This window comes from Manis javanica, chromosome 15 (assembly GCF_040802235.1).
Source record: "Manis javanica isolate MJ-LG chromosome 15, MJ_LKY, whole genome shotgun sequence".
NCBI lineage: Eukaryota > Metazoa > Chordata > Mammalia > Pholidota > Manidae > Manis > Manis javanica.
The window spans coordinates 6,780,156-6,807,445 of record NC_133170.1 but is presented as its reverse complement, the minus strand read 5'-3'; the positions used below and the strand labels follow the sequence as shown (position 1 = coordinate 6,807,445).

The following is a 27,290-nucleotide window of genomic DNA, read 5'->3' as shown; positions in this document are numbered from 1 at the left end:
GCCAGCGTCTGGCGCCAGTTACTAGCGGAGAACCACAGCTCCGGACGTTTTCTCCGTAAGCTTCGTGCTGTGCTCTGCAAACATGGGCGCGACCCGCAGGGAGGCGAGGCTGGCGGCCCGTTCCGCCGGCGGCGCTAGGACCGCAGAGGCTCGGCGGCCGCGCGGGGCGGGGCCAGGCGCCAGGCGCCGGGAGTCGCGGCGCGACCAGCCCCCGCAGGCGGACCGAGTTGACTTAAAACTCCGGGGCCGGGGCGGCCGGCGCGTCCTCCCGCCTGGCCGGGCCGGGCTCCGCGCCCGTCGGTAAGTGTGGGGCTGAGCGCCCCGGGCGCTCGCCCGCCCGCTCGGGCCTTCGGCGGGGCCGGGGCGACGGCAGCCGCGGGCGGGCCGGGCGGCGGCCGAACGCTTTTGTTGTGCGGCGGGGCCGGGCCGCGGCTTTCCCGGGGCGCCCCGGGCCGCGCGGACGCCGAGCTGCCGAGGATGGCGCCGCGCCCCGCACGGCCGAGGGCGCGGGTGACGGGCCCGGGGACGCGCTTGTCACTCTGCGAGGAGGCTGGCTCGGCGGCGGGGGTCATGGTAGCTCCTGTTTTTACTTACTTCCTGCCGCTGCCGTGGAAAAAACATTCTTTGTTTTGCCCCATTTCTCGAGCGCTCCCTTCCCCCCACCCCCCCGCCGCGCCCAACCTCCCGAAGCGGAGCTGGCGCCGCGGGTGTCCGCTCGGCCCGGGGCGGCTCGGCGCCGGGGATGGTGGCTTCCTCCGCGGCGGTCGGTGCCCCCAGCCTGTTTAAATGCACAAGTGCTTCCCGACCTGAGGGGCTCTTGAGGGACGCGGGGTCCCTAAGCTCATACTCTAGGGTCCTGCGTTCAGCAGCAAGTGTTCGGGAATCGTTTTAGTGGAAACAATTTATTTTTAATACCTCAAGTGCCTACCATCAACTCAGAAGAGCAGGTGAAGGGTAAGCGCCTGGGGTGCATTTTAGTAGGGCGGGGCGCAGTGCTTGTTTGGGGGTGTGCCTGCTTCCAGGGTTCGCTGCAGATCATATTTAAGTTTTCTTCATTGGTCACATGCACGACTGTTAAAAAGGTTCAGTTACTTTTTTCCTGTACAGTCGGGTTATTTATGGATCAGTAGAATTGCTAAGGTATTTTTGTTTCGAAATAACGGGGCAGTCAGTGGACCTGGAGGATTGCATAGGAATTCTAATTTAAAAATTAGACTCAGGGCTGGTTTCTGTGTCTTGGACTTTGTGCGCTTAATAAGAACTCGGTATACCTTTATAGTGCACCCTTAAAGGAACAGTTTTGCGCAACGTGTCATCGAGTAAACAGCATATGCTTTTGTTGCAAATTGAAAGTAGGTTTCATACAAATAAAAACAAATTTTCTACTACTGTTAATCATGAAATGTTTCTTGCTGTTCCTAAGACCAAGGGACTGAACGCAGGAGGACCCCTGACATGTTTGGAGGGAAATGGGAACATAACACAGTAACGAAGAGTAGCAACGTAGGTAAAGGTAAGTGTGTCATCTTTAAGCTATTGTAACTTACCTATTACGGAATAAAATTATTAATTAGCATTGGTTAAAAATTAAAGTGTAGGGCACAATGAAATGCATTTGATGACAAAGCTCGAGGAGAACTAACTAATGTGGTTGGCGCAGCCTGGAGAATTAAGTTACTCATTTTTGGAAAACAGGGAAGAGGTTATTTATTGTAAGGTCACCGTGGTCCAAGTTGCTCCGGCAGAGATCTACTTAGAGTTATATGTTGTTTCTTAATTGGGTTTTTAGTTTTTATTTTATTTCTGGAACATGGGGTTGCGGAAACGCAGTGCAGTCCCAGATAGCCATTAAGCCAGAGTGATCATGTCCAGGGCTTGCATCCTTTAAACACCAAGTTGTGCTAGGAAACCTTCTGTTATGATTAAGATCATGGTCCCAGCGGTCAGACTGCTGAGCTTTAGATATTGGCTCCACCATTTAATATCTACAACCTTGGAGAAATTAGTTAACTCCTTCTGCCTCAGTTTTCTCATCTGTAAAATGGGGATAATGCTATTACCTACCTCATAGGGTTGTTGTAAGAAGTTACATGAGTTTCATATGTGTAGCACTTGGAGCAGCACCTGCATGTCGTGAATTCTCAGTAAATTTTAGCTATTGTCATGTTAGAGGAAATAGTAGTTTATGGCCTATGATAATGAACACTGTCCTTCAGGAAATTCAGTTTGTTCATTTAAACTCTAAATTTAGCTTTGTTGTTGATAAGAACCTACCTGAAGAACTGTTGCAGGTTCTGTTTTTGTAAGGAAGTAGTAGACACAGTTGTTTTTACCTGCAGGTTTATGTGGTATCAAAAATTTCTCTATTAAATTCTCCAGCCAGGGCAGACTGTCTGAAATGTACAGGAATTGCTCTTCCCCTTTTAGATTGCCAAGCCCTGGGCAGGATAGGATTGCAAATGTTCAGGGAATTGCTGTAATTTACTGCTTAAAAAGGTATGTATGAAGTTAAATTTCAAGATTTTTTTTTTTTATCTAAACAGGCCTTCTCCACATCCCCCCTACCCCAAGGCTGTATCCTCTGTATGAAACAGCAATGGAAAGCCTTCAACTTGAGATACAGAGCAACAAATTCACCAGCTCTGTCTCTAGAAATGCAAGTTTAAATTTATATATATATATTTTTTGTAATAAGCCTTATAAAGAAAGAGGTAATCTTGTGGACCTTGAAGAATTCTAAATACTTTGTTGGGAGGCAGCTCTGTGGTGTGTGTATACTTGGTAACGTAAGTGTGCTTGTTAAGTGGAAACGCAGTGCCAGAGGCTGGCCTGCTGAGGTACGTGTCTCAAGTGAGACTTGCTCAAAGTTATAATTATTGCGGAGTTTTAATGACAGGCACTAAGATTCTCCTGAGATGTATTAAATTACAAGACTTTGTAAATAAAACCTTTAACTTTGGTTAAAATTGCCGAGTATGTTAAATGATACTGTACTAGGTTTTAAGAAAGGGAAGCCATAAGCAAATTATTACTTCCTAAATCCCAAGAGAAATTATCGAATCACATAATTTAAAAAAGTTAATGCAGCCTGACCTTCAGGTATGGATGTATTCAGGATGTTAAGCTGCAAGTCTGTAAAGACTTTGGAGGCGCTGTCTTTGAGCTCATCTGTCTGCAGCATTGACTTCATTCCCTTGCACACTTTCCATCATTAGGTGGTCCCAGCATTTCCTGGTCAGTATTTCAGTCCGCTTCAGCTTGGACAGAGCATGCATTTTGTCTGAGGTTGCTCTACAAAAAGTGTTTTTGTTTCATTTGCTCTCACTGGGCCATGTGCCCCTATCTGTGCTAATAATGGGGAAATGCTAAGTTTGTTATAAGTATAGTTTAGAGATCTGATTTATATGCCATAGTCGTATAATTCATCCATTTACAGTGTACAGTGGTGTTGAGTATATTCACATAGCATGCAACCATTACCACAACCAATTTTAGAAATTTTCTTGACCCCAAAAGTAATCTCAGTACTCAAAACAATCACTCACCATTCTGCCCCGTTGCACGCTTTCCCAGGCATCTGGTAATCTAGTTTCTATGTCTACTGTTGTGTGTTCTGAACATTTCTTCCAGGTGAAATCGTAATATGAGGTCTTTTGTGTGACTCTGCCTCTCACCTAGTGTAATGTTTTCAAGGTTCATTATTGAAGTGTATGTGTACTTCATTCCTTCTTGTCAAGCAATAGTCTGTTGTATGTATATGCTGTGTTTTGTTTACCCTTTCATCAGTTAACAGACTTTTTGGCTACTGTGAGTAATACTGCTGTGAGCATTCACGCACAAGTGTTGGCACAAATCGATATACTCAGGAGTGATATTGCTCCCTCATGGCTACTGTGTTTGGCCTTTCCAGAAACTGCCAGAGTTCTTCAAAGTAGGTGAACAACCATTTATATTCTCAATAGCAGTGCGTAAGGCATGTTTGCAATCATACCAACAGTTGTCCTGTGAAGTGATCTCATTGTGGCCTTGATTGTGTTCCCCTGATGTTAATGATATTGAGGATCTTTTCAACTGTATTGGCTATTTGTATATTTTGGGGGAAAGTATCTATTTGAGATCCTTATTACTTTGAATTGTCTATATTGTCGAGTAGTAGGGGTTCTTCATATATCCTGGTTTCTTTTTCCTTTCTAGTCCACTTTAAATAATGGGGGTTTGTTTTTGGATTCTGTTCCATTGTTCAGTGTCTGTCTTGTAAGTTTTGGAATTAGGAAGTGTAAGCCATCCAACTTTATTTTTTCAAAATGAATTTTAGGATCAGGTGTTTAATTTCTGCGAAGAAGACAAAGGATTTTGAAAAAAGATTTCATTGAATCTGTAAATCAGTTTTAGTATTGCCACCTTAGTATTAGGCCTTCCATCAACTTGAGATAGGGGCAACAGTTCACTGTCTCTAGAAATGCAAGTTAAAATTTACAAATCATTTTTGTAGTGTTTTTACATTTACTTAGTTTTTATATTTACTTAAGTCTTTAATTTCTTTTAGCAATATTTTGTAATCTTCAGAGTATAACTTCTTCACTTCTGTTAAATGTATTCTAAAGCATTTCATTCTTTTGATGCTATTGTAAATGGAATTACTTTTCTTTTCTAGATTAAATGTATAGAAATAATTTGGGTTTTGTGTATTGAACTAGGCAACCTAGCCAAACTAGTTTATTTGCTCTATTAGCTGTTTACTGAGTCCTTATAAATATATGTGAATATAAAATGTCATCAGCAAATATAGTTATAGTTCATTTCCCATCTGAATGTCTTTTTCTTTCTTTCTGCCTAACTTCATGGCCAGTAAAATGTTGAATAGAAGTGGCCTGAGCAGATAATCTTGCCTTATTCTTGATCTCCTGGAGGGAGTTAACACACACACACACACACACACACACACACACACACACACACTCTGATGATTTTTTTTTTTTTGTTAATGTTGAAGCAATCTTTAATTTCTGGGGTAAGTTGCACTTAGTTGTGGCATATAATTATTTTTATATGCTGTTACATTAGTTTGTTGGTATATGGTTGAGGATTTGCATCTGTATTCATCACAGATTGGTCTGTAGTTTCATTGTAACTTCCGGTTTTGGTGTTAGGGTGATTTGGCCTCAGAATTGAGTTGAGAAGTATTCTGTACTCTTGTATGTTCTAGAAGAGTTTGTAGAATTGCTTTTAATCTTTAAATTCTTGATAGAATTAACTAGAAAGTCATCTGCACCTAACCATTTCTTTTTGGGTAGTTTTTTTGGTTACTAATTCAGTCTCCAGGTCTGGTTAGCTTTTGTTCATCTTTTTGAGTCAGTTTTGGTCTGTGTGTCTTTAGGGAGTCTTTGGGGCTCTGTGTCCAGTTGTGTGTTGGGAGATTCCTCTTGTACCAACAACAAGAATTCTCTGGGGGCACCAGCAGGGTGTCCTGCAGCTCGACTGGGCTGACACTGCTCACAGGTAGCGCTAGATCCCACCAGGCCGCCCCACCTTCCTTCAGCTGCCGGTTGCAAGTCCAGGTTACCACCTGGGCTTCTGACCAAGTGACTGCACGTTGGAGGTTCGCAGGACCCCCTCTCTGGGCTCTGTTAATTTGCTAGAGAGGCTCAGAACTCAGAGAAGCATTCTACTTGATTTTTGGTTTATTGCAAAGGATATACATGTGGCAGTCAGATGGAAGGGATGCCCCAGGGAGGTTGGTGGGGCAGGGTGCGAAGCGCCTGCGCTCTTGGTGAGCACGCCGCTCTCCACACATTGCCATGTCTTCAACCTGGAAACTCTCGAAACCTGTCTTTTGGGGGTTTTATGGAGGCTTCACTACAGGTTAAGTCATTGGTGGTTGGCCCTTGGCTGCAGTTGGTTCAGCCTCCAGTTCCTCACCCTTCCCTGGAGGGGTGATGGGTGGGACGGGCTGGGCCGGGCCAGGCCGGGACAGAAAGCTCCCAGTCCCTGATTGCTTGGTGGTGTCCCCCCGCCCCAACCAGCCCAGTCCTTTGGTCCAAAAGTTGCTTCATTAACATACCAAAAGACCTGTATCACTCTCATCACTTAGAAAACCCAAGGGTTTTAGGAGGAGCTCTGTGCCAGACATGGGGACAAAACCTAAATATTTATTTATTCTTACAATTTATAGCATCAGAGGGACTCATGTGCTTTTCATCCAAATGATCAGGTATATTGCATTGAGGCTCTGGTATTCTCTCCCTTTTTTAAAATGTAATGTTGGCTGATAGTAAGATTTCCATTTCCTTCCTATTTTCATGGGTAATTTGAGTCTTTTGGTCAGTCTAGCTAAAGATTTATCAGTTCTTTTGATCTTTTCAAAGACTCAACTCGCAGTTTTGTTCCTTTATATTCTCGTGTCTAAACTTTATGACAGCAAAGAATGTAATACATGACTAACAGCAAAAAGCTAGACCTGGCCAACCTCCACAGAGGTCACCTGCATGCGTCCGGGTTCTCCGGCAGAGCTGTAGGGACATGTGGTCTCAGGAACCTTTTATATACATTAAAAATTCTTCAGGACCCCAAAGAATGTTTGTTTATATAGGTTATTACATCGATACTTAATGCATTAGAAGCTAAAACTGAGAAATTTAAAAAGTACTTTATTTAAAAAGTAACAGTAAATAACCCTTACATGTTCAAAAGGCTTCTTAAAACAATAGGAAAACAGTGGCATGGGTTTATATTTTTGAAAATCATTTTAATGTCTGGTGTATTAGAAAACACGTGGATTCTTCTGTCTGCTTCTACGTTCAGTTTTTTTGTTACGTGTTGTTTTAGTTGAAGTAGTTGAAGGGTGTTTATTGAATGATAGAAATTCACCTTGGGTAGGTCACTCCTTCCTTATGACCCTGAAGATTCACTGCCACGGTTTCTATCAGTTTTCACATTTTCCTTCCACATGACCGTTGTACAAAGTGTTGTGGCTAGGGTGACTTAGAGTTTGGGGACTGTACAGTTCACAGCTGAATGATTGGTGTTCATTCCTTGTCAGCAAAGTGTCGTATAGCTTCACTGTGATTGTTGGAGAAGGAAGACAATAGACCGGACTCTGGGGGATGGGCAGAAACTCTTGTGATTTAGGCCAGCCTGTTGCCGCACCCTTAACATAACTGGTGGTTAGTGGGAGATCTTAATCTATGAGACTTCTTGGGAGTGGATCTTTTGTTTGACCAAGGTCTGAATACCTCATCCCTTTAGTCATGGTTTCCTGATAAAAGGAAAGCATAACTCATTTGTATGTATTTTCTAGACTGGAAAACTGATGGCTGTTTGGTCACCTTTTCCTGACCCTGCTGACAAGAGTGTAGATGGTGTCCTTTAGTTCTCTTCTGGTACATGAGGTCTCAGCCTTCTGTTTTATAAAATCTGGATCTTAAACGTGCCAACAGAGTGACTTTGTTGAGGTTCTTGCACAAACCTCTAAACAGACTCCGGGGCAACCAGAGCAGGTACTGGACTGTGGCCTGTAAGGGCACCACAGGCCCATAGTAGCTCACAGGGAGTAACAGTTGCATCAGGTTTCTCAGCAGAGGCATTCCAGCCGGTGTTTTGCGAACTGTTCAGTCCTACGCAAGAGACTCAGAACTGGCCCACTCTTAGTGTAGTAAGTGATAGTTAGATGCCTTAATAGAGTCTGTGCCTCCAACAAAATGCTGTTTCTCATGTGGCTCATGCTCCCTGGCCAACACTAATCATGTGAACTTGAGGCAGTTGTCAGGATTTCTGGATGTGTGAGATCCCCTGCCCCTCTAATGGATCATGTTCCTTAGGGTGCTTGCCTAGAGGGCTGTAAAATGACTTGCCACGTAGGACCCCAAGGAGGGAAAACTCACCTCTCTGTTGGGACCTTTAATTCCCACGTTGAGGCGCAGTACAACCAAAAAGGTGGTCAGAAGTGTGCTGACCTTTGCTCTGAAGATAGAGCCAACTAATGTAAACTGTCTAGCTGGAATAATAGTGGTCTGAACTTCTAGCCAGTCCTGGCGTACATGTGATTGCCAGCGCCCTGTGGCATACTTGAATAAATCAACCAGGACAAGGAGATCAATTTATTTCCCACTTACTTATTCTTCCAGAGAAGCCCTCTGGCCCTTACAGTGAAGCAAGATGTTCTCTGGGACACACTTAGCTGGCTTGGCTTCCTATGGGGGGCCTGGTTGAGGCCTGACCTCCACAAAAGGCCTGCCAGAGCCACAGTCCAGTCGCTCTTGCCCAGTGTTACCCAAGACAAAATAGTTAATTTAGGGTATCTTTGCTTCTGAATGGGATTTGTAGCTGGATACATGAAAGAGGATAGAGGTGTGCCCTGAAGACCTTTCTTTTCTCATGGGCATCGCAAGCAACCTTCACCTTCAGTCCGATGCGTACCTGGCAGGACGCCCACAGGTTCTCCCCAGGCAGGAGCTAGTGGTTGTAAGGCAGCCCCGGTGAGGGGAAGTCGGGAGGGGCTGGGTCAGGGCTTCACAGTGAACAAGGGGCCGCATCCTGGACATGCGGAGAATTTGGCTTGATAAACAAGGGGGGTCTTTCTAGCAACAAGCCCCTGCCGGTCCTGTAAACTCCTCTGGCTTACAAACCCTAGGTAAAGCAGGCTTGGCTTCCTATGGGGGGTCTGCTTGAGGCCCCAGCGGCACCCACTCTTGGAGCCCCTCCTCGTCTGTGGGAGTTTTTCTTCTTCCTTTTCCCTCTCCTGAAAACCTTTGCTGGTCGCTCCGACCTCTTGCCCCGCTGGCTCCATTGGTTGCCTCCAAGACTCCTGTCTGGGAAAAACATTGTCTTTGCCGGCGACGCTCCCACAACAAAGGTTGGTGAGAAGCTTTGTGAGAGAGAATCACCAGGCTGTCTTCCTCTGCCGCCCGGGTGTCCTGGGAGCCCGGGACTCCACCACGTCCCTCCACCACGTCCCTCCCTCAGGGTGTAGCTGCAGGCTGTGGTTGAGAGTCCGCCCCTCAGCGTGTGTTCATATCCTGGGTCACCCTAAGGGACTAGGGACCCTGATGGTGGTTTCGCTGTTTGAGGAAGAAACTGAATATGAGTCCACCACTTAGTCGGGTCTCCTTTCTCTCTGTGCCCCCGTAACAGTGGCTTAGAGGGGCTTCCAGCCCTGCTGGCCACTGTGCCGCTGCTTAGAGGGGATGCTGGGTGAGTTCATTTGTGTGGCGGTGAAGGGTAGTTACAGTGTTCAGCAGAATTCTTGATATAAAATAAGTTCTCAAATGTTAGCTATTACTCTTCAGAGAGTTGTATTACAAATAATGCAAAATTTAGAAAGCCTCATTCAAGGACTCATAGCCTATTTCTCCTATGACGGGATACAAGAAGGCAGAGCCAGGCTAGGTTGAGAAAATGATTCTTTCGAAATTACTGAAAAGTGGCTTCTATGCTGAAGTGTTGATGTTTGGTTTTGTGTATTTTATGGAAGTATATACAGCTTTTGCTAAATGCAGGTTAGTTTTCCAGTGAAAAATACAGGTGCTCTCATTTTAAACCCATCAAGTGGACAGTCTCCAAATTTTGGTTTGTGGAACATGTCAGAAGTAGAATTTACAAAGCTTTAAAAGAGAAAGTTAAAATTTAAAATACCAGAGTAGATTTATGTTTTTCTTCAGATACTAGAGAAGTATATATGTATGTGTGTGTGTGTGTGTGTGTGTGTATATATATATATATATATATATATATATATAATATATCATGTTATATATATGTTTATATATGTTTCTGGGGTTATATTGTTGAGGTACTAAAATGCTTACAGATGTAATTATGTGGTTTTATGGCTGACACAGATTTAAAGGGAGGTTTGGGGGGACCTTTTCCCATCTAGAAGTTTAAATAGGGATTTCTCTTAACTTGGTGCGCAGCAGTGAAAGATGTTTATTCATTTTCCATTTATTGAAGCCTGCTAGGCATTGGTTAGATGCACATCTTTTGAACTGCCTTGAAACAGGGCTTTTTTTTGCATATCGTCTTGGCTATTAATAGCATCTTTCACTCTAATTAAAGTTCCAGTTTCTTTGACAGATTAATGGTCACACTTCACCCTTGCATATAAAACAATTATTCATATGGCTTAATTTGTCCTTTTTTTTTTGCAGTTGAAACTGCTGCTCTTTAAAAATTTTTTTATATTGAGGTACATACAGTAAAATGCACAAATCTTAGCATCCACTTATGTAGCCCTGTTTGTTCTTTCATGTTTGTTTCTTACGGTTTTGTGTAACCTCTAGCGGTCCTGGTGCGGCAGACTGTGTTGTGGGTCCATTTTCGTAGAGCTCTCGCTGTCAGCTGTCCACGGCTACATATGTGCTTGTGCATTTCTGTTGTAGATACTGATGGGATTATCCTCAAAGATAGGATTTTTAGGTCATTTTATTTTTTATTTTCAATCTTGTTTCTTCTTGGGCTTCTTTTTTTTAATTAAAATTTTTTTTTAAATTTTGGTATCATTAATCTACAATTACATGAGCAACATTATGTTTACTAGACTCCCCCCATCATCATGTCCCCCCCACATACCCCATTACAGTCACTGTCCATCAGTGTAGTAAGATGCTATAGAGTCACTGATTGTCTTCTCTGTGTTGTACAGCTGTCCCTGTGCACCCCCCACCCCCATGTTATGTCTGCTAATCGTAATGCCCCTTTTGTCCCCCTTATCTCCCTCCCTTCCCACCCATTCTCCCCAGTCCCTTTCCCTTTGGTAACTGTTAGTCCATTCTTGGATTCTGTGAGTCTGCTGCTGTTTTGTTCCTTCAGTTTTTTTCTTTGTTTTTAGACTCCACAGATGAGTGAAATCATTTGATACTTGTCTTTTTCTGCCTGGCTTATTTCACTGAGCATAATACCCTCTACCTCCATCCATGTTGTTGCAAATGGTAGGATTTGTTTTCTTCTTATGGCTGAATAATATTCCATTGTGTATATGTACCACATCTTTATCCATTCATCTTCTGATGGACACTTAGGTTGCTTCCATTTCTTGGCTATTGTAAATAGTGCTGCTGTCAACAAAGGGGTGCATATGTATTTTTCAAACTGGGATCCTGCATTCTTAACGGTAAATTCCTAGGAGAGGAATTCCTGGGTCAAATGTGATATTTCTATTTTTAGTTTTTTGAGGAGCCTCCATACTGCTTTCCACATGGTTGAACTAATTTACATTCCCACCAGCAGTGTATGGGGGTTCCCCTTTCTCCACAACCTCACCAACATTTGTTGTTTGTCTTTTGGATGGTGGTGATCCTTACTGGTGTGAGGTGATATCTCATTGTGGTTTTAATTTGCATTTCTGATGATTAGCAGTGTGGAGCATCTTTTCATGTGTCTGTTGGCCATCTGAATTTCTTCTTTGGAGAACTGTCTGTTCAGTTCCTCTGCCCATTTTTTAATTGGATCATTTGCTTTTTGTTAGGTTATTTTTTTCTTTGTAATTGTCTATAATAAGGCTGACTTATAAATAGTGAGTTGACAAGTTTTCATTTACACTACATTCTTTACATTGTATGGATAAAGAATATTTTAAAATGAAAATTCACAGATGTTTTTCTTAACCATAGTGAGGTGTTACTTTATGTAAAAAATTCACACACACATAACATTTACAGTGTTCTATTGCCATTCACTTGTTTTCACCATTTACCTCAGTTGCAGTTCACAGTTTACTATTCACAACTTCCTGTACTTCGGATTTTTAGTGATTTGCTTTCTCTTCCCCACTTGCTCACAGGAAGTAATAACAACATGTAAGATTTAAAGCCCAAAATTATCAAGCATTAAAGACAGTCTTTGTCTACTTCCAGATGTAAGTTTTTGTTTCTATTTTTGTTTTTTAATTAAAAATTAAAGAGTGTTTTCATGGTAATGCACAGGAAACCTCTATGGATTGTTTATTTAAAACAGGAGTATGTAAATTATGACTCTGAATTCCCCCAGTTGGGGCCTTGCCACTTTTACTTTTATCAGTATCAACACACACGAGATGCTCCCCTCCCATTGGGAGCCGCCACATCTTATCAGCATCAACATACGAGCCTTGTCTGTTAACGTACAAGCTATGCAGTCAAATGAGTGGAGTTAGTAGGTGCAAAGTTTGTGCTGACCATGTAGGATCACTTTTTAGGGTGTGCTGCTTTACCTGTATGCAGCCGGTCACACAGCAAGGGACTTCCTGGGTTCAGGGGTTTGATGGCTTAATGGCACTGGCTCCCCATAATGGGCGGCTTACTTATCCTTGCACCACATGATGGGAGTGCCGGGACTCTGGTCCGCAGTGACTGCCCGAGAGAAGAGAGCCGTGAGCCTGCGGGGCAGCCAGTGAATGATCATTTCCTGACTTAGGATTTAGTACTCTGTGTTTTGTTTTGTTCAAGTCCTACTGGATATGATTGTGGGTATGAATAATGTGTTCAGAACTTTATATCCTTGTTGATATTTTTGTCATTTTGCTTTGTTATTACTGCAAGTGGGAAATTGAAGTCTTATATGCTTGATGAATTACCTGTTTCTCCCTTGTTCTTGCTGCTTGTATTTTCATGCTCTATGTATTTTCTTAATTTGTTTAATCTTGGTGGATTGATTGTTTACTGTTACAACCCTCTTCATAACTTTTTGGTTTAGTATATTGTGTCTGGTAATTATTACAGTCTCTCCACCTTTCTTGTGGCAGCTATTTGCGTGATAACTTTCAATCACTTTGTATCTAAAATGTGTCTTTTGAAGTTAACACATAGATGACTTTTTTTTTTTTTGCATTTTTTAGTGATAAATAGTAATTTCAAAGATTTAGACTGACAGTAGGACCAAGATGCCACTATTGGCATACCCCCTAAACCCCATTGCAGTCACTATAGTTGATGTTAAAAATCTAGTCTTATATTCTCTTTGTGGGTTGTTTGATCCATTGCCATTTAGTGTTACTTACACCTGCTATTTGTACTTTTTTTTTTCGTATGTCTCGTCTTTTTGTTCCTCCTCTGCTGTTCTCTTTTGCACTAAGTGAATATTTTCTGATGTTGCATGTAAGTATTTTCAGTGATCTTTTTCACTGTATTTTTTTACTTACCTTGTGGAAACACAAATTAAAATAAAACATTTTTATTTCTACTTTTACAGGTATTATGCATTTGTAGTCTCATTTATTGTACTTGTGACTTTGTAAAGTAAGTTAAAAGACTACTACTGGTATGGGGATGGAGAGGGGAAGAATGTGGGGCCCAGTGAGGTTATTGTGTTTTCTGAGTATCCTGAAGTCCGTATGCACAACCTAATCCAGGAGAGAGAGGTCGATACTGAGAGTAAAGGGAAGAGCAGTAGGGTTTTAAATGTGGAGATGTGCTAGGAAGGGCAGCTCTGTCTCTGTAATGCAGCTCACATTTACAAGGATGTGGTTCATGTATTTGGTGATGGGAGAAGGAGAGATGGTGCTGTTTTTTTCTCCTCTGAAATATAAGTAGCTGAGTAGGGGGAGTGTTTGGTTTGGAGAGGCTGCAGACTAAGGCTGCAGACAAAGAGGCTGCAGAAAATGGGGACGTGAATTTACTTTTGCAGCAACATGGGTGGACCTAGAGGATATTATGCTAAGTAAGTCAGACAGAAAAGGACAAGTACCATATGATTTCACTGACATAGAATCTAAAGAAAGTAAACAGACGTAAACTCATAAATACAGAGACAAACTGGTGGTTGCCATGGGCAGGGAAGATGGGAGAAATAGGTGAAAGGAAGTAAAGGTGCATATTTCCAATTATGAAACAAGTCACGGGGCTGAAGAGTACAGCTTAGGGACTAGATACAATAATATTGCAATTGCATAGTGACAGATGGTAATTACACTTATGATGGTGAGCTTTTGGTAATGTATATAGTAATTTAATCACTGTTAAACACACCTGAAACAATATTTTATATCAGGTACACTTCAGTTAAAAAAATTACTTGCAGTGTAAATAACATTAAATAAACAAAAAAAGAATTGTTAGTTGAGTTGTGTTCATGAAGTAAAATCTGCCTACTGGCTTGTGTGATGTCCCATCTCCCGCCCTGCCCCTCAAATAAAACTGGCCATGTCTATGCAGAGATGGAGGTTCTTAAAGTTTAGCTGTAGTTAAAATTTGAAAGGGGGTGGGTGGCAGTTTGGGGGCAAAAGAGGTTTTTTTCTAAGATTATAGATACATAGGCCATGGAAATCCTGTCTCTGGTAATCTCCCTTGTAATATGTTCTCAAAAAGTTTAAGAATATATTATATCCAAAAGCAGAGATTCTGCAGTTAAAAAAGTCAGAAAACTTTAACTCCCTCCAATTTTGGTAGTTCAGGGACGATTTTGCCAGGCTTCAGTTTTTTCTGTGCTAGCAAAGGAGAAAAGTGGGGGAAAAAATAACATCAGAGTCTTCATAAAGATAGTTTTCTTCCTACCTGTGGGCTCTGTATTAACCTGCTAAGTCTGCCCTAACAAAATAGCTACAGGCTGGGTGGCTTAAGCAGCAGATTCATTTCTCACGGTTCTAATGTCTGGAAGCCTGAGATGTAAGCGGTCTCTTCTGAGTCCTTGGCTCGCAGGCTGCACCCCCTCTGTGTGAGTGCACGTGTCCTTTTCTCTGTGTGGGTGTACCCGTGTCTCTCTCAGTAAGACACCAGTCCTACTGGATTAGGGCCCCATCTCCAAATAGAATCACACTGGGGATCAGGGCTTCAACATACAATTGGGTGGGGTTGGCGGGGACCACATGGTTTAGTCCATGACAACCTCCCTCTTTCAGGTTAACATAAGAACAAAGGGGAATTTATTAGGCATCATTGAATCTTCAGTAGATGTTCTGCTTTTTACTTTGTTTGGTACTTAAACCTGGTCATTCACTTGTCTTATTAAAGAGCTTGCCTGAGAAGGCATGTGAGGAATATACAAGATACTTCTCTTTGGGACCTGTTTGTAGTCCAAAAGCAGGCATGCCTTGTTTTGCTTCTGCTGGTGGGGAAACTGTGACCTGTAACCTGTATATACATTTGGTAATGTATATAGTCATTTAATCACTAAAGACCTTATGGTTTGTCATGGATTTCTACATAAACTCAGTGAAGAGTCAGTTTTATGTTTTCTGTCCCAATTCTTTTAAGATCTCTGGTATGGTGATGAATAAACACAGAGTCAATAGTGGTATCTTTGTCCTATTGTCAGTCTAAATTTTTGAAATTACTATTTATCAAAATTGAAGGAATTGATGTTGATTTGATACGATTGCTCTCTAATGAATAGATGTTGTATTTTATCAGAAATTGCATCTATTGAAATGATCGTATAATTTTAAAAGTCATGGTGATAAAATCACAGATAAGTTTGAAATGACAAACCTTGAATTCCTAAAATAAACTCAATTTGGTCACCCATTTGATTTTGGGTTTTTTGCGTTTAGGTGAGAACTTAGCTAATTAATTTTCCTTCTTGGCTTTTGGTATGACAGCCTTGGTAAGTGAGGTCTGAAGTGTCCCCCTTTTATCCCTTTAGAGGTTATATTGGATTATTTCTTCCATAAATGATGTGTAGAATACTCCTATAAAGCCATATGGACCTGGTGTTTTCTTTGTGAAAGATGATCTAATTATTATAGATGTAATTTCTTTAAAGAGACGATGGTATTCCTGCTCTGTCAGTCCTGGTTTGGGGTGTTTTTTCAAGGAATTGCTCCATTCCACCTAAATTTTAAATGTATTGGGATAAAAGTTACAATGAATATTTATCATTTTAATGTCTGTAGGGTCTAATGATAACCTTTTCCCCAGTATTATGGGTTTTTTCCATGATGTTGTCAGAAGCTTGTTGATCTTTGTTTTTTTTAAAGGACCACCTTGTGCCTTGCTATCATTCAATGTTCATTAATTTTATTTTGTTCTGTCTTCATTGCCTTCCTTGGGCTAACTTCATTACTGTCACTTGTGATAAATGTGCAGATTGTTTCCCAGTGTTCTTTTAAAATTGTATTTAATGCTGTAAATTAGCCTCAAGTCTGATGTGAACATGGGAATGGGAGCCTGTTACACACTGAGTTGTGTCCTGTCCTGTCCTGTGACCCCCCCACACCCTCCCCTGTACCAAGTTCATACGTTGAAGCCCCTAACCACCAATGTGACTGTTTTTGGAGGTGGGACCTTTTAGGGAAGTAATTAAAGTTAAATGAGGTCATATTGGTGGAACTCTGCTCCAGTAGGACTGGAGTCCTCATAAGTAGGGGAAGAGACCTCAGCTCATTCTCTGTGCAAGCATAGAGTGCACTCCTTTCCCAGTGATTATTTGGCAATAACCTAGTTGTTTTCCCTATAGTCTTATTAATTATGCTGTGAATTAATCTGAATTATTTTAATCCTTCAAAAATTGACATTTCTTTATAGCCCTAGCTATAGCTCAATACTGGTAAAATTCCATATGCACTTGAAAAGAATGTGTGTTTTGCAGTTACTTGGTGCACTGTTAATATGCTTAAGTCAATTTTGTTTAATTTGGTTATTTTAATGGTCTTTTTTCTTGTCATTATTCTATGTATGGATTTATCCATTTTTAGGTATGTCAATATAGTGTTGGTGGAAATATTTATTTCAACTTCTTTGGAAGGCAGTTTGTCAGTGTTTATGAAAGTAATTGTAATGTCCTTTGACACATTGATTTCACTTTTAGGGATTTGCAGAAATGTTTAACACAAATATGAAAACAAATAAGAATGCTTATTAATATCAGATAGTTTATAACTGCATAAATGTGAGAAAACCAAGTATCTTTCAATAAGAGGACTGGTTAAATGGTGATACATCCATAAAGTGGCATGTTAGGAAGAGTGAGGTATGTATGTATTGAAATGATAAGATCTGCTAGGTATTATAATGAGAACTACACAAAATGTAGACAGTGTGTTCAGTGGAATTCCATTTGGTTAAACAAAGTTGTTTATGTAGTAGGGTTTTTTAAATATATAGACATTTTCTGAAAGAGAAGGTTTAAAACAATATATACTTCTAGAGAGTTTTTGGAAATGGACAGTAAGGACTTTTGAGTGTTATGTTTGAACTTTTTTAAAAATAGTAAGCATGGGTTACTTAAAATAAAAGAGCTAGTTTCATGAAAGTTGGAAACAATTTTTACTTAAACATAATAAAATATTGTGTACAATGAATTTGTTATATGTCACAGAAATTTTATTGACATTTGTATTCTATTTTATTTATTGTTGTAATTTTCTTTGCTGTTCCTCTTTCCCAAATTAAAGATGAGTCTTCATCTAGGCTGAGGTTTCAGGAATTTTAATAGTCATGGTCAACATTGGTATTAAGGTACATTCACTTTCTTGGAAGCTCTGTCCAGGAAGCAGTTTTTTTAATAAGTGATTTTTATTTCCTACAGATTCCTGACCTTCAAAACAACTGACTTTTAATACTGCTGCTAAATCAGATCGACAATGAATTGGAATGGAAAACCAGACAGTGTCACCTTACCGCCACAGTATCCTAAAAACCAGTCATGCTTTCTGGAGCAGACTTTAATAAACACGCTTAACCCGACGTCTCAAAGTTCTTCCAACTATCTTGGAAGTGATCAAGAAGCATACATGTTTCTTAGCAATTCAAACCCCATTTCACAGCCACTGCTCAACATCAGAAATTACAAAACTGCACAACAGATCCCTATTTCTGATATGCATAGTGGAACGATTTTGGCCCCACAAACTTCAGCAGAAAGAAGAACATATGCAAATGTTAAAGGACCCAAACAACTGAATCATAATATGCAAATGTCTTCAGGAGTTACACAAAATGTATGGGGAAACTCACCAATGATGAATTCTGTGCTTCCTCATACAGGGACAACTGTCTCTCAAACTGCTTTTGGAAATAATACATCCAGTGTACATGGACTGCAGAATCAGTTTGTAACATCAGATTCGTATTCTATGAAACTACAAATGGTCCCTTCTAACTCTGTAAGAGTTCCAGTAAGTTACCAAGGAAGCACAAGACCTAACTCGACTTCATCGGAGCGCCAGGTTGATTGGACACAGCAGTATATGTCCAGTGGAGTGACATACCCAGATAATAGGCGAGTTCCAAAGCAATACGGTTACTCATCACGAAGTTTGGCGCAAGATCCTGCTCTTCAGAAACAAAAGCCGGTGCCGTCTACATCATTACAGGTTAAAACCTGTCCCCCTCCAGAATCCGGACTGAGTTTACAGTCAAAGCAGATGGAAACTGTGCAGTCATACCGGTACGGAGTTACTCACACTGACAAGAGACCTCCTCCTCCTCCTTACGACTGTAGATATGTGAGCCAGCCTTTGCAAAGTACTCAGCACATTGATAAACACTCTACTGTGGAAGTTCCTCAAAGTCAAGGAATGCCCCTACCTGAAATGAGGAAAGACTTTTGTAGAGGGTTTCAACAGCAGTGGCAGAACATTAATGAAGATGTTGGTATAGCTGGAAATGTCTGTAACTTGAAAGTAAATACCAATGTCGGTCCTCTTTTTAATGAACCCATTAGACCTTCTGTTGACAGTGTTCAGACTTTTGCTCAAAACAATCAAGAGAAAAGAGTGGATTCTTGCAATCTAACTTCCAGTCAGGTACTGGACACAAGTGTCACAAAGGAGAAGTTGGTGAGGGATATTAAAACATTAGTAGAAATAAAAAAGAAGTTTTCGGAACTTGCAAGGAAAATAAAAATTAATAAAGATCTTCTGATGGCAGCAGGTTGTATTAAACCAGGTAGCATCACTTACAGTGAATCTGCTCAAAAGTCTGAACTGTCTCTGAATCGGTCTGCCAAAATCCAGCCTGGACCACAGGTAATCCTAGTCACTCCAGAGACTGCAGTGGATAAACCTCCAACAGTAATGGAAAATGCAGAAGTAACTAGAACACAGAGTACCTTGAACTCCAACAATGAGGACCCTAATCGCAGAAATTCTAACCAAGTCAATTCTGTTATACAAAATTCTGTCTTTTCAGAAAAGTTACCAGCGCCAAACCAGTTACATGACTTGAAAGTTATGACTTCTTCAAAGACATCATCTGTTGAGATTATCCAGGCAACGTTAAGTAACACCCAGTTTTCATCAGGAAGTTTTGTCAATGTTGAATTAAATGTGCCAGCAAACTTAGCAGCAGCTTCTGTTCCTCAGCCTACACCCTTTGAGGAATATAGTTCAAAATATCCAAATAAAAATAGGCTAATTCTTAGTTTACTTACACATGAGGGTCAAACTCAGAAGAAACTAAAAGATGCTAGCGAAACCATTCAGGCTTCTAAAACACATAATTTTGTGATGACTCCAAATACCCATATCACTGGTGACCAGCTGAGTTTGAACACCATGAAAGCTCCAAGTACTTGTAATATAAATGCCAACATTTCAGACAGCTCTGCTTGCCTTGAGCATAAACCCTCAACAAACGAAATGTCTTCTAGAAGTAGCAATCACTGTTCCATGGAATTGCTTGCAACATGTCTTTCTCTGTGGAAAACGCAGCCTTCAGAACTTACAGAAGAAAAACAGTGTAATGAGTCAAAAACAAACAGAGCAGCAGTTGGAATTTCAAAGCCTGTGGACATCTGTGATAAGAGTCCATTTTCAGTTGTGGGAAATTATCAGAATAAGATGGCAAATGGCTCACAAGAAACAAACTTGTCAGTGGTAGCGCAGAATCATGAGTCATCAGGTACAATTACGAAGGGAACAGAACTTCAGGTGGCTGTTGTGTCACCCTTAATTCTTTCAGATACCAAAACATCTGCCAGAGGAGCACCTGACACTTTACCTGAAACGATATATCCGGTCATTAAAGAAGGCAGTGTTTGTAGCTTACAAAATGAATTGTCAGAAAAGACAAGAGTTACTGCTGCTTTGAAAGTTAATGAGTCAGTACCAAGTATTACAAGCACCAAGATTTTCCCACTAATGCCAAAGGACAAACAAAATGAGTCACCTTATGGTAATTCAGAAGGTGCACCTAATAACAGGCAAGGAAAGCTTGTCAAGTCAGAGCCAGATCCCAACTATCCTCCGAGTGATCAGCAAGACTCATATAAATCAAGGGACACTGATTGTGTAAGTGGTGGTATATTACAGATTGACAGTATTTGTTCTCTCGTTGAAGGTGATACATCTTATAATATCCAAATAGCAGAGATATTCAACTCTCCCTCTTTGAAAATGGTTGAACCACAGAAACCATTACCTAGTCATCAACAAGAGATAAACAGTAGGCATCAAAAAGAGCAATTAGATAACATCACTGAAAACAAAGACTTTGGTTTCCAAAGAGATACTTGTGTCCAGAGCACAGATGTTTCACATAGAGTAACTGATCAGTCAGAGTCACTGCAGCTTCTAGAATCACACTTGAAATGTGATGAAGGGAGCAGTGGAATTACGGAGGAGAGTTCTTTGGAGCACATTAGTAAGAAAGAAGGCACAGCTACAGGTCCATGTTCATCGACTGCTACTCAGCAGGATAGTTACCCTCAGGAAATAGGTGCCTCTTGCAATTACACTGCTCAACATCTAGCAAGAAATGAGATTCTCAATGAGAAGACACCCATCTTATACCTACATGATCAGCTGTCAGAACTTCTAAAAGAGTTTCCCTATGGTATTGAGCCTGTGAACACGCATGAAGGTTCGGTGGTCCAACAAGAAAGCTCAAAAGGTCAAACTCGTGATAAAACCAGTTGTGACTCCAAATTGAACTCGGCAGAGCAAATAAAAATTACAATATTAAGCTCAGAGCAAATGAAAGAGTTATTTCCTGAACAAGAGTATCAACCTTGCGAGGCAGACGAGTTAACAGAACCTCACGAAGAAAATCCAGTCACGGAAGGGAGTCAATGTGAACCACAAATTCATACAAACGGAGAAGGTCATGATTCTGTAATATTGGATTCAGAGAAAGATGATGTCCGTTGCTGTGCGTTAGGGTGGCTCTCCATGGTTTATGAAGGAGTCCCCCAGTGCCAGTGTAATTCCATCAAGAGCACGACTTCAAAGGAAGAGAAAGGGAAAGATGAGCGTCCTCCTTTGGAGACCTCCAGTCATAAACAAGGAAAGAAAACCTCTGATAAAGACGTCCCTACTGTACTTAATAGTCCTCCAAATAAGAGTCTGGAGGTGCCTCTGACTTCAGACAGAAAAAAACGTATTCCTGAAGCAGAGCAAGACAAGGCTGTAAAAGATAGAAACAAAACAAAACGTAGTCATTCACTAAGGACAGAACAAGAATTATGTGGCCAGTTTTTATCTAAAGGTGATAAAAAGTTAGATTCCTTGCCAAGTCATAAACAAAAAGGGAAACTGCAGTTTCATGAAGTAACTTTTCATTCAAGTAATAAAATGACAAAATTTTCTCAAGAGAGCCTGCAGAGGAAACACATAGCACAAAACTGCCGGCCATTAAAGGCAAAGACAGGTTTTTTGACAAGTAAAAATACAGATCTGCCTGTGAAGAGCGGTTCTTTGATGCAATCAGAACCATCAGAAAAGAGAAAATGGAAAACAGGTGATTCCAAACAAAAAGTTTCGGAAAAAAGGAAGTTAGAGAAAGGGAGTGTATGTGACTCAGAAATAAAGAGGAAGAGATGTGATGAACGAGAGCAGAGTAAAAACGTGGGAGGCAGTACATTTAAATTAAGTAATTTTTTGTCAATTCCAAGTGAAAGAGGCAGGCTTAAAGGAAAGACAGTATCAAATGTTAAGTCCTCAGGCTCTCAGGAAAGGTCAAATAAAATCAGAGTACTCACCCCAAAGGAGTATTTACAAAGGCAGAAACACAAAGATACAATGGGTAGCAGAGCATCGAAGAAAAACGATCTGAAAAATGAAGCGAGTGATTCTCAGTTCACGAGGTGCAGTAATAAACCTATTCGAATAGGGAGTTATGGGAAATCCAATGAGAGAGACAGCAGTGTGCAGGCCTCCAAGGAGTCAATAAGTATTTGTACAAGCCATGGTAAAAACCCTAAAGTCTACCATTCTGAGGGGTCTGCTAAGAGTTTGATCATGAGGAATACTAAAGCAACAGATTTTGGAAAACAGCCTAATAAAATGAGGATTGAGAAAACCAAATCAGAAAAAAGTTTAAACAATGTGAATAATGTTGAATGCAGCCAAATATCAAAGGACCAAAGGAAACTGTATCTGAACAGAGTTGCATTTAAATGCACTGAACGTGAGAGCATCTGTCTCTCAAAATTAGACAGTTCACCCAGGAAGCTCAATAAAGAGAGGAGACCGGAAAACAAACCTAATAGCCTTTTACCTGTGAGTAGCACGATAGAAAAACTAAGCCTGCTGGAGTTTAAGCTGTGTCCAGATGGAGTGTTTAAGAACACAAACCCTGCTGAGCAACGGAAGGATCTGCAGCCTTGTCTTCAGAAGGAGCCATCCTCTGTGCGAGGTCTAGTATGATCCTTTTGATGGTGTCTAGAACATTGTAAAGCATTGTAGGCCACCAAGTGGGTTAGCTCCCCATGGCTTCTGGGTAGCTAGGAAAAGACATGAACACAGTTTGCTATGCTTAGTACTTTTCTCAGTAAATCCATGGTTCATTGGCCCATTTCTTTAAGGTCATCCTCCACCTTACTGTTAAATTGTACTACATTTGTGCTAATGAGAAGAGGTATATAAAACTGGAAGGTTTGCCAAGCACAAAGGTTTCCTTTTGTACAAAGAAACCTAGAATTGTGAAAGTTCTTCGTGCCAAGTTAGAAAAGTATCAGGTGTGCATTATTTCAAGAGGCTTGCTGTTGGTGATTCTACTTTGGGTCTGCAATTTCAAAGCCTTATGAATTTGGAATTTGGTCAACTATGAAAAGTATTAGTGAAACCTTTTTATACATAAATAGTTTAACTTAATGACCTCCTTGAAGCTGTTGGTGACAATTATCACAGCTAAGGTGGTAGTGTCTACTCTGGTCATGAAATGGGAGGAGTGTGGGAAGCATTGTTTTAGTCACCAAACTCAGAATGGTAAATGTCTTAATTTTATTAATTAACAAAATGTTATTAACTCATTGGATAAAATGGAATTAATTCATTGGGTAAACTAGAACTCTCAGTGTAGTACAGGAAGGAAGGAGAAGGTAGACGGTTAATTATTTGGTGTCAGGAAAATTTTAGGGGTTGTGGATACTACATTGTGTTGAGAAACATGAAAACCAAAGGATTTGAACTGAAATGTTAATTTCTCCTGTGCTGTTCTGATGGTATGTGTTGGGGTTCATAAAGTTATGGTGTGAGTCAAGTACTTTTTCTTAGAAGGTGAAAGCAATGATTAAATGGAGTACCAAATTCAACTTGTAAAGTATTAGTGGTTTCTCTTACATTCTAGCGAAATCGGAGGCATGGGTGCAACTGGGCAGCATTGGAAGTGGGTGGGACAGTGTGAGCGATAGCCCCCATCTCCTGTGTAATTAAGTAGCTTGGGATGTGTTGGTTTTCAGTCAAAGTGGGAGAAACAAATTACACAGTGAAAATAAAAACAACTCACCCTTCAATATTGAGATATTTAGGCATTTCAAATGGGTGAAAGCACTTTTCAGGCCCTTCTAGAGTTATATATTAATTTAATGCCCTCGAAAATCTTTTCGGTTTACATGATTTCACTTCACTGTAGTACTAAAAGAGATGGAAAGCAATATCTAGAGATCTGAACATGAATATTTAAATAGTTGCAGGAATAAAAAGTACAAAAGAAGACTGGTTAAAATGTGTAACTGAGGAGAAAAGGATGCCAGAAGCCAACCAAGAAATAGGTAAAAATCATCTATTTAAGTTTTTGTTTATGTGGCACTCGGGTATATATAAGGTGGTTTATATAGTTGATTAATGGGTTGTGAAGCTTGGTTTCTGTCCATATTCTTTGCTAAGTGAGTCTGTTTGCATGAATGAGTCGTAGGAAGCCATTCTCCTCTTCCTCAGTGTGGAGAGGGAAGCAGTTATCTATTTACTTTAATAAGAAAATTCTCATCACAAGAGGTAATAGTTGGTATGCTTTCTCTGTGCAGGACTAGGCAGTAAATCTAGGTTTTGCAGATCATAGGGGTCTATCTATCTGTCTCTTAAAAACTGACATTGTAGTGAGAAAAAGGCCAAAGCTAATAAATGAGTACAGGCTATATTCCAGTTAAACTTCATTTACCACAACTGGCTAGGGGTGGGTGTAGGTTTGCAGCTCATACCTTCTGCCAACCCCTGGCAGGTTAATTCATTTAATTCTCAGGTCCAGGTAGACAGGAGTTCCTGTTTTTTTTCAGGGAGAAGTTAGATCATTTGACTAGTGTTATTTAACATGGCCAGTAACTAAGTGGGACTTGAACTGGGTCCCTTCCCTTTGGAGTTTACTAAGTATGGAATTTGAGCCATTTCTGATGAGAGACTTGACGCTTTTAGTTAAAAAAACACTTTTTTTTGTTGTTGTGGCAGGAGTTACAGCCCGGATCTGATTTATTAGTAGAATGAATGCAGTTTGTGTTCAGGGTTTTGCATTGAGAGCTAGAAGCTGGGATTCAGGAGTTTTATCTTAGCTTTGGTTAAAGGAATATCCAAAGACAAGGGTTTTAGTCACTTGGAAGTGGAGGAAAGCAGAATTTCACCGTGAGCAACAAAGAGAAAGAAGCACATTTTAAAAGTGTGATGAAGTTTGAGAAGAGAACAAATATCCACAAGCAGGCATGTAGAAAGTGATGAAGGTGCAGGTAAGCATCCAAAGAAAAAAGAACAGGAAAACAGCTAAAGGGGGAAGAAATCTGGGAGTAAGGAAAACACAAAGTTTGGAACCCAGGAAGCCAAAAATGAGAAATGGAAATGGGCATAGAGATCGAAGCAAGAACGGCCCTTGGAAATAGAGAATGAAGTGTCACCTCACAGAGGTGTCATGATTGAATCTGAAAATACTCAGGAGGCAGCTGTGTGCACAGAGTGACCAGAGGCTCAGAAATAAGCATGAGGATGAGCAACAGGCAGTGAGTGTGGACACCAGCACTCAGAGGCAGACACAAACGAGCACACCCAAGGTACGAGCACAGTCCCCAAGCAGGGTGCGGAGGGCCCAGGGGCAGGATGCACAGCTGTCAGCAGCCCGAGGCTCAGAGAGTGGGCGGAACCCACCAAGGGCAGGAGGCTGCAGAGCCCGAACCAGGGTGTCGCGAGAGAAAAACGACGCTCATGAATTCCCAGACAGGTATGAAGACACTGCACAGGTGCACATGTAAATTTGGTGGCAAAGGTTGACGAAAATGGAGCACATTGTGACACTTGGTCAGGGGTGTGACAAAAGAGGATGTAACCACCCAGAACAGCTTCGAGACCCACCACAGGCCTCTGCATAACTGACCTCATGAAGGAAAGCTAATTATAAAGAAGAAAATTGGAAGCATTAAGTTAACTTGACCCACCCAGGCTGAAGTAAAATAACACTATTATCCAGAAAGGAATTGACCACAGCAAGAAAGAGTATAGGAGTTCTAAAGTAGTGGGAACGGCCGCTAAGCTAATGAGGCAGTGAAGTAAGAAAAGCTGGACCCGTCAAAAACAGGATAACGAGGCGAGTGTAAAGCTGAGATGGTTAATGAAACAATACAGACATGGCTGAGAATAACTAATGCATATCGCAAGACCAGAAGATTAAAACTTCCCATTCATACATTTGGAACTGGCTGGTGTTTCTTCTCTTTATGTTGCTAGCTTAGATAGCTGCTACGAATGTCACGTTTTTTATAAGTGTGCAAGTGAGGAGAGATTTTATTGTACGAAGAGTAAAGGTAGGGCAGAAATCCCTGACAGTGAAGGTTGGGATGAGAGAACAGTCCTCAAAGACAGGAGATGGCCTTTGTTGTTTGATTTATATGTACAGGTAAAGAGTTCTCGTTTGTTGACCTTGTAACTCCTTGCCCCTTGATGTTTTATCCCAGAACAGAATGCATGTTTTCCTTGTCAATTTAGGTTGATATACATACTATATTGGTCACTAATACAAAGAATAATAAGTAAAACTTCTGTTTCCTTAGATGATAATGTTCTGGCTAATAAAAGACTCTCCAAGAGAAGCTTCAGTGCAGATGGATTGGAGACACTACAAAACCCAGTAAGAGATTCAAAAGCAATGTTTCAAACCTACAAAAAGATGTACATGGAGAAGAAAAGCAGAAGCCTTAGTAGCAGTCCTTCAAAGTAATTTTGAGACTTGAATTCTTTTGATGGTTCTCTCATTGGCACCAGGAAGATTCTGTCCTTAAAAGAATATTTGCTTTGGAAATACTGAATTGCCATGATAAAATTTCTCAGTTTGGTTACCACTTACATTGTATATATTATTGAAATTATGTGATGAAAAATGGCTCCAGAATCTTATGTGTGGCTAGCAGACATAAGAAATAGATGGTATTTGTCCAGCAAACCACAAGTATTGAATTTTTACATTACTGAATCAAGTTTACCATTATTTTAAAAGGAATTCTTACACAGATGTAACTTTGAGTGCTACCTGTCCACCCTGAGGGGAGGACTGTTTGTTATTCAGTTAAGGATTTACTTTAGCTGGGACTGTAAATATATTTTTGTTTCTAAAACTTAACTAGCAAAACTTATTTTTCAAAAATGCTCACTGTGAATGTCAAAAGTATATTCCTAAGTATTTTATACCCAATTGTCAACATTTTGTCAAAAGTCTTGTTTTATACTTGTTAAACGGAACATAATTTTTGTATGATGTTTAAACGTTACTTTTCATACTTGAAATAAACATTTATTTTTTAAAAAAATATATTAGAAATCATGTTCGACTTTTCTTCGATTTCTTACCACACAAAAAAGAACATATTTTAGGAAGATATTTTTAAAAGGAGGAATGTTAATTAAGCTCTCACTAGTACATACTACAGGTTGCATGCAGAAGACAGCATTAGAGGCAGACTGACCTGAAATGTTTCTTGGTTTTACTTTGACTCCTAGGAAAATTGTTATTTTCATAAAATCTTAATGCTAAATACAGTTCACACTCCAAAACTACATTTCTGGTATTAGGGCTAAATGGGGAGTTAATTGGTGTGTGATTTCACTGGTTTGAATTTTTTGAATACTACCAAATGGTATACTTAAAAATGATTAATACAGTAGCTTCTGTGAATTTTGTAAGTTTGAAAGATGCGTCCCGAAGACTGGGAGACTCGGCTGCTCACAATAGTAAACAGCATTCATCCCACAGGCA

At 40.6% G+C, this 27,290-nt stretch overlaps 1 protein-coding gene across 6 annotated transcripts; it reads left to right on the top strand.

Annotated features, from left to right (window-relative positions):
- Positions 1 to 67: 67 nt before the first annotated feature.
- On the top strand, positions 68 to 26,846 carry RESF1 (retroelement silencing factor 1). Of its 6 annotated transcripts, none has more exons than XM_037010304.2 (6): positions 145 to 300; positions 1,424 to 1,513; positions 2,544 to 2,656; positions 17,434 to 22,481; positions 23,755 to 23,838; positions 26,092 to 26,846. In XM_037010304.2, exons 4-6 carry the CDS (start codon positions 17,489 to 17,491, stop codon positions 26,256 to 26,258), a joined length of 5,244 nt encoding a protein of 1,747 aa, XP_036866199.2. In that variant the 5' UTR covers positions 145 to 300; positions 1,424 to 1,513; positions 2,544 to 2,656; positions 17,434 to 17,488; the 3' UTR covers positions 26,259 to 26,846. The 6 variants fall into 6 exon arrangements, with proteins under 6 accessions (XP_073079599.1, XP_073079600.1, XP_036866199.2 ...); XM_037010305.2 differs by lacking the exon at positions 145 to 300 and adding an exon at positions 378 to 954; XM_037010312.2 differs by lacking the exon at positions 2,544 to 2,656.
- Positions 26,847 to 27,290: the final 444 nt, after the last annotated feature.

Excerpts from the sequence above, each read along its gene's own strand:
- RESF1 (XM_037010312.2), top strand. The coding sequence starts at position 17,489 with ATGAATTGGAATGGAAAACCAGACAGTGTCACCTTACCGCCACAGTAT. Across the intron at positions 22,482-23,754 it reads GGAGCCATCCTCTGTGCGAG|TTGCAGGAATAAAAAGTACA; the intron begins GTCTAGTATGAT and ends ATATTTAAATAG. Across the intron at positions 23,839-26,091 it reads AGAAGCCAACCAAGAAATAG|ATGATAATGTTCTGGCTAAT; the intron begins GTAAAAATCATC and ends CTGTTTCCTTAG.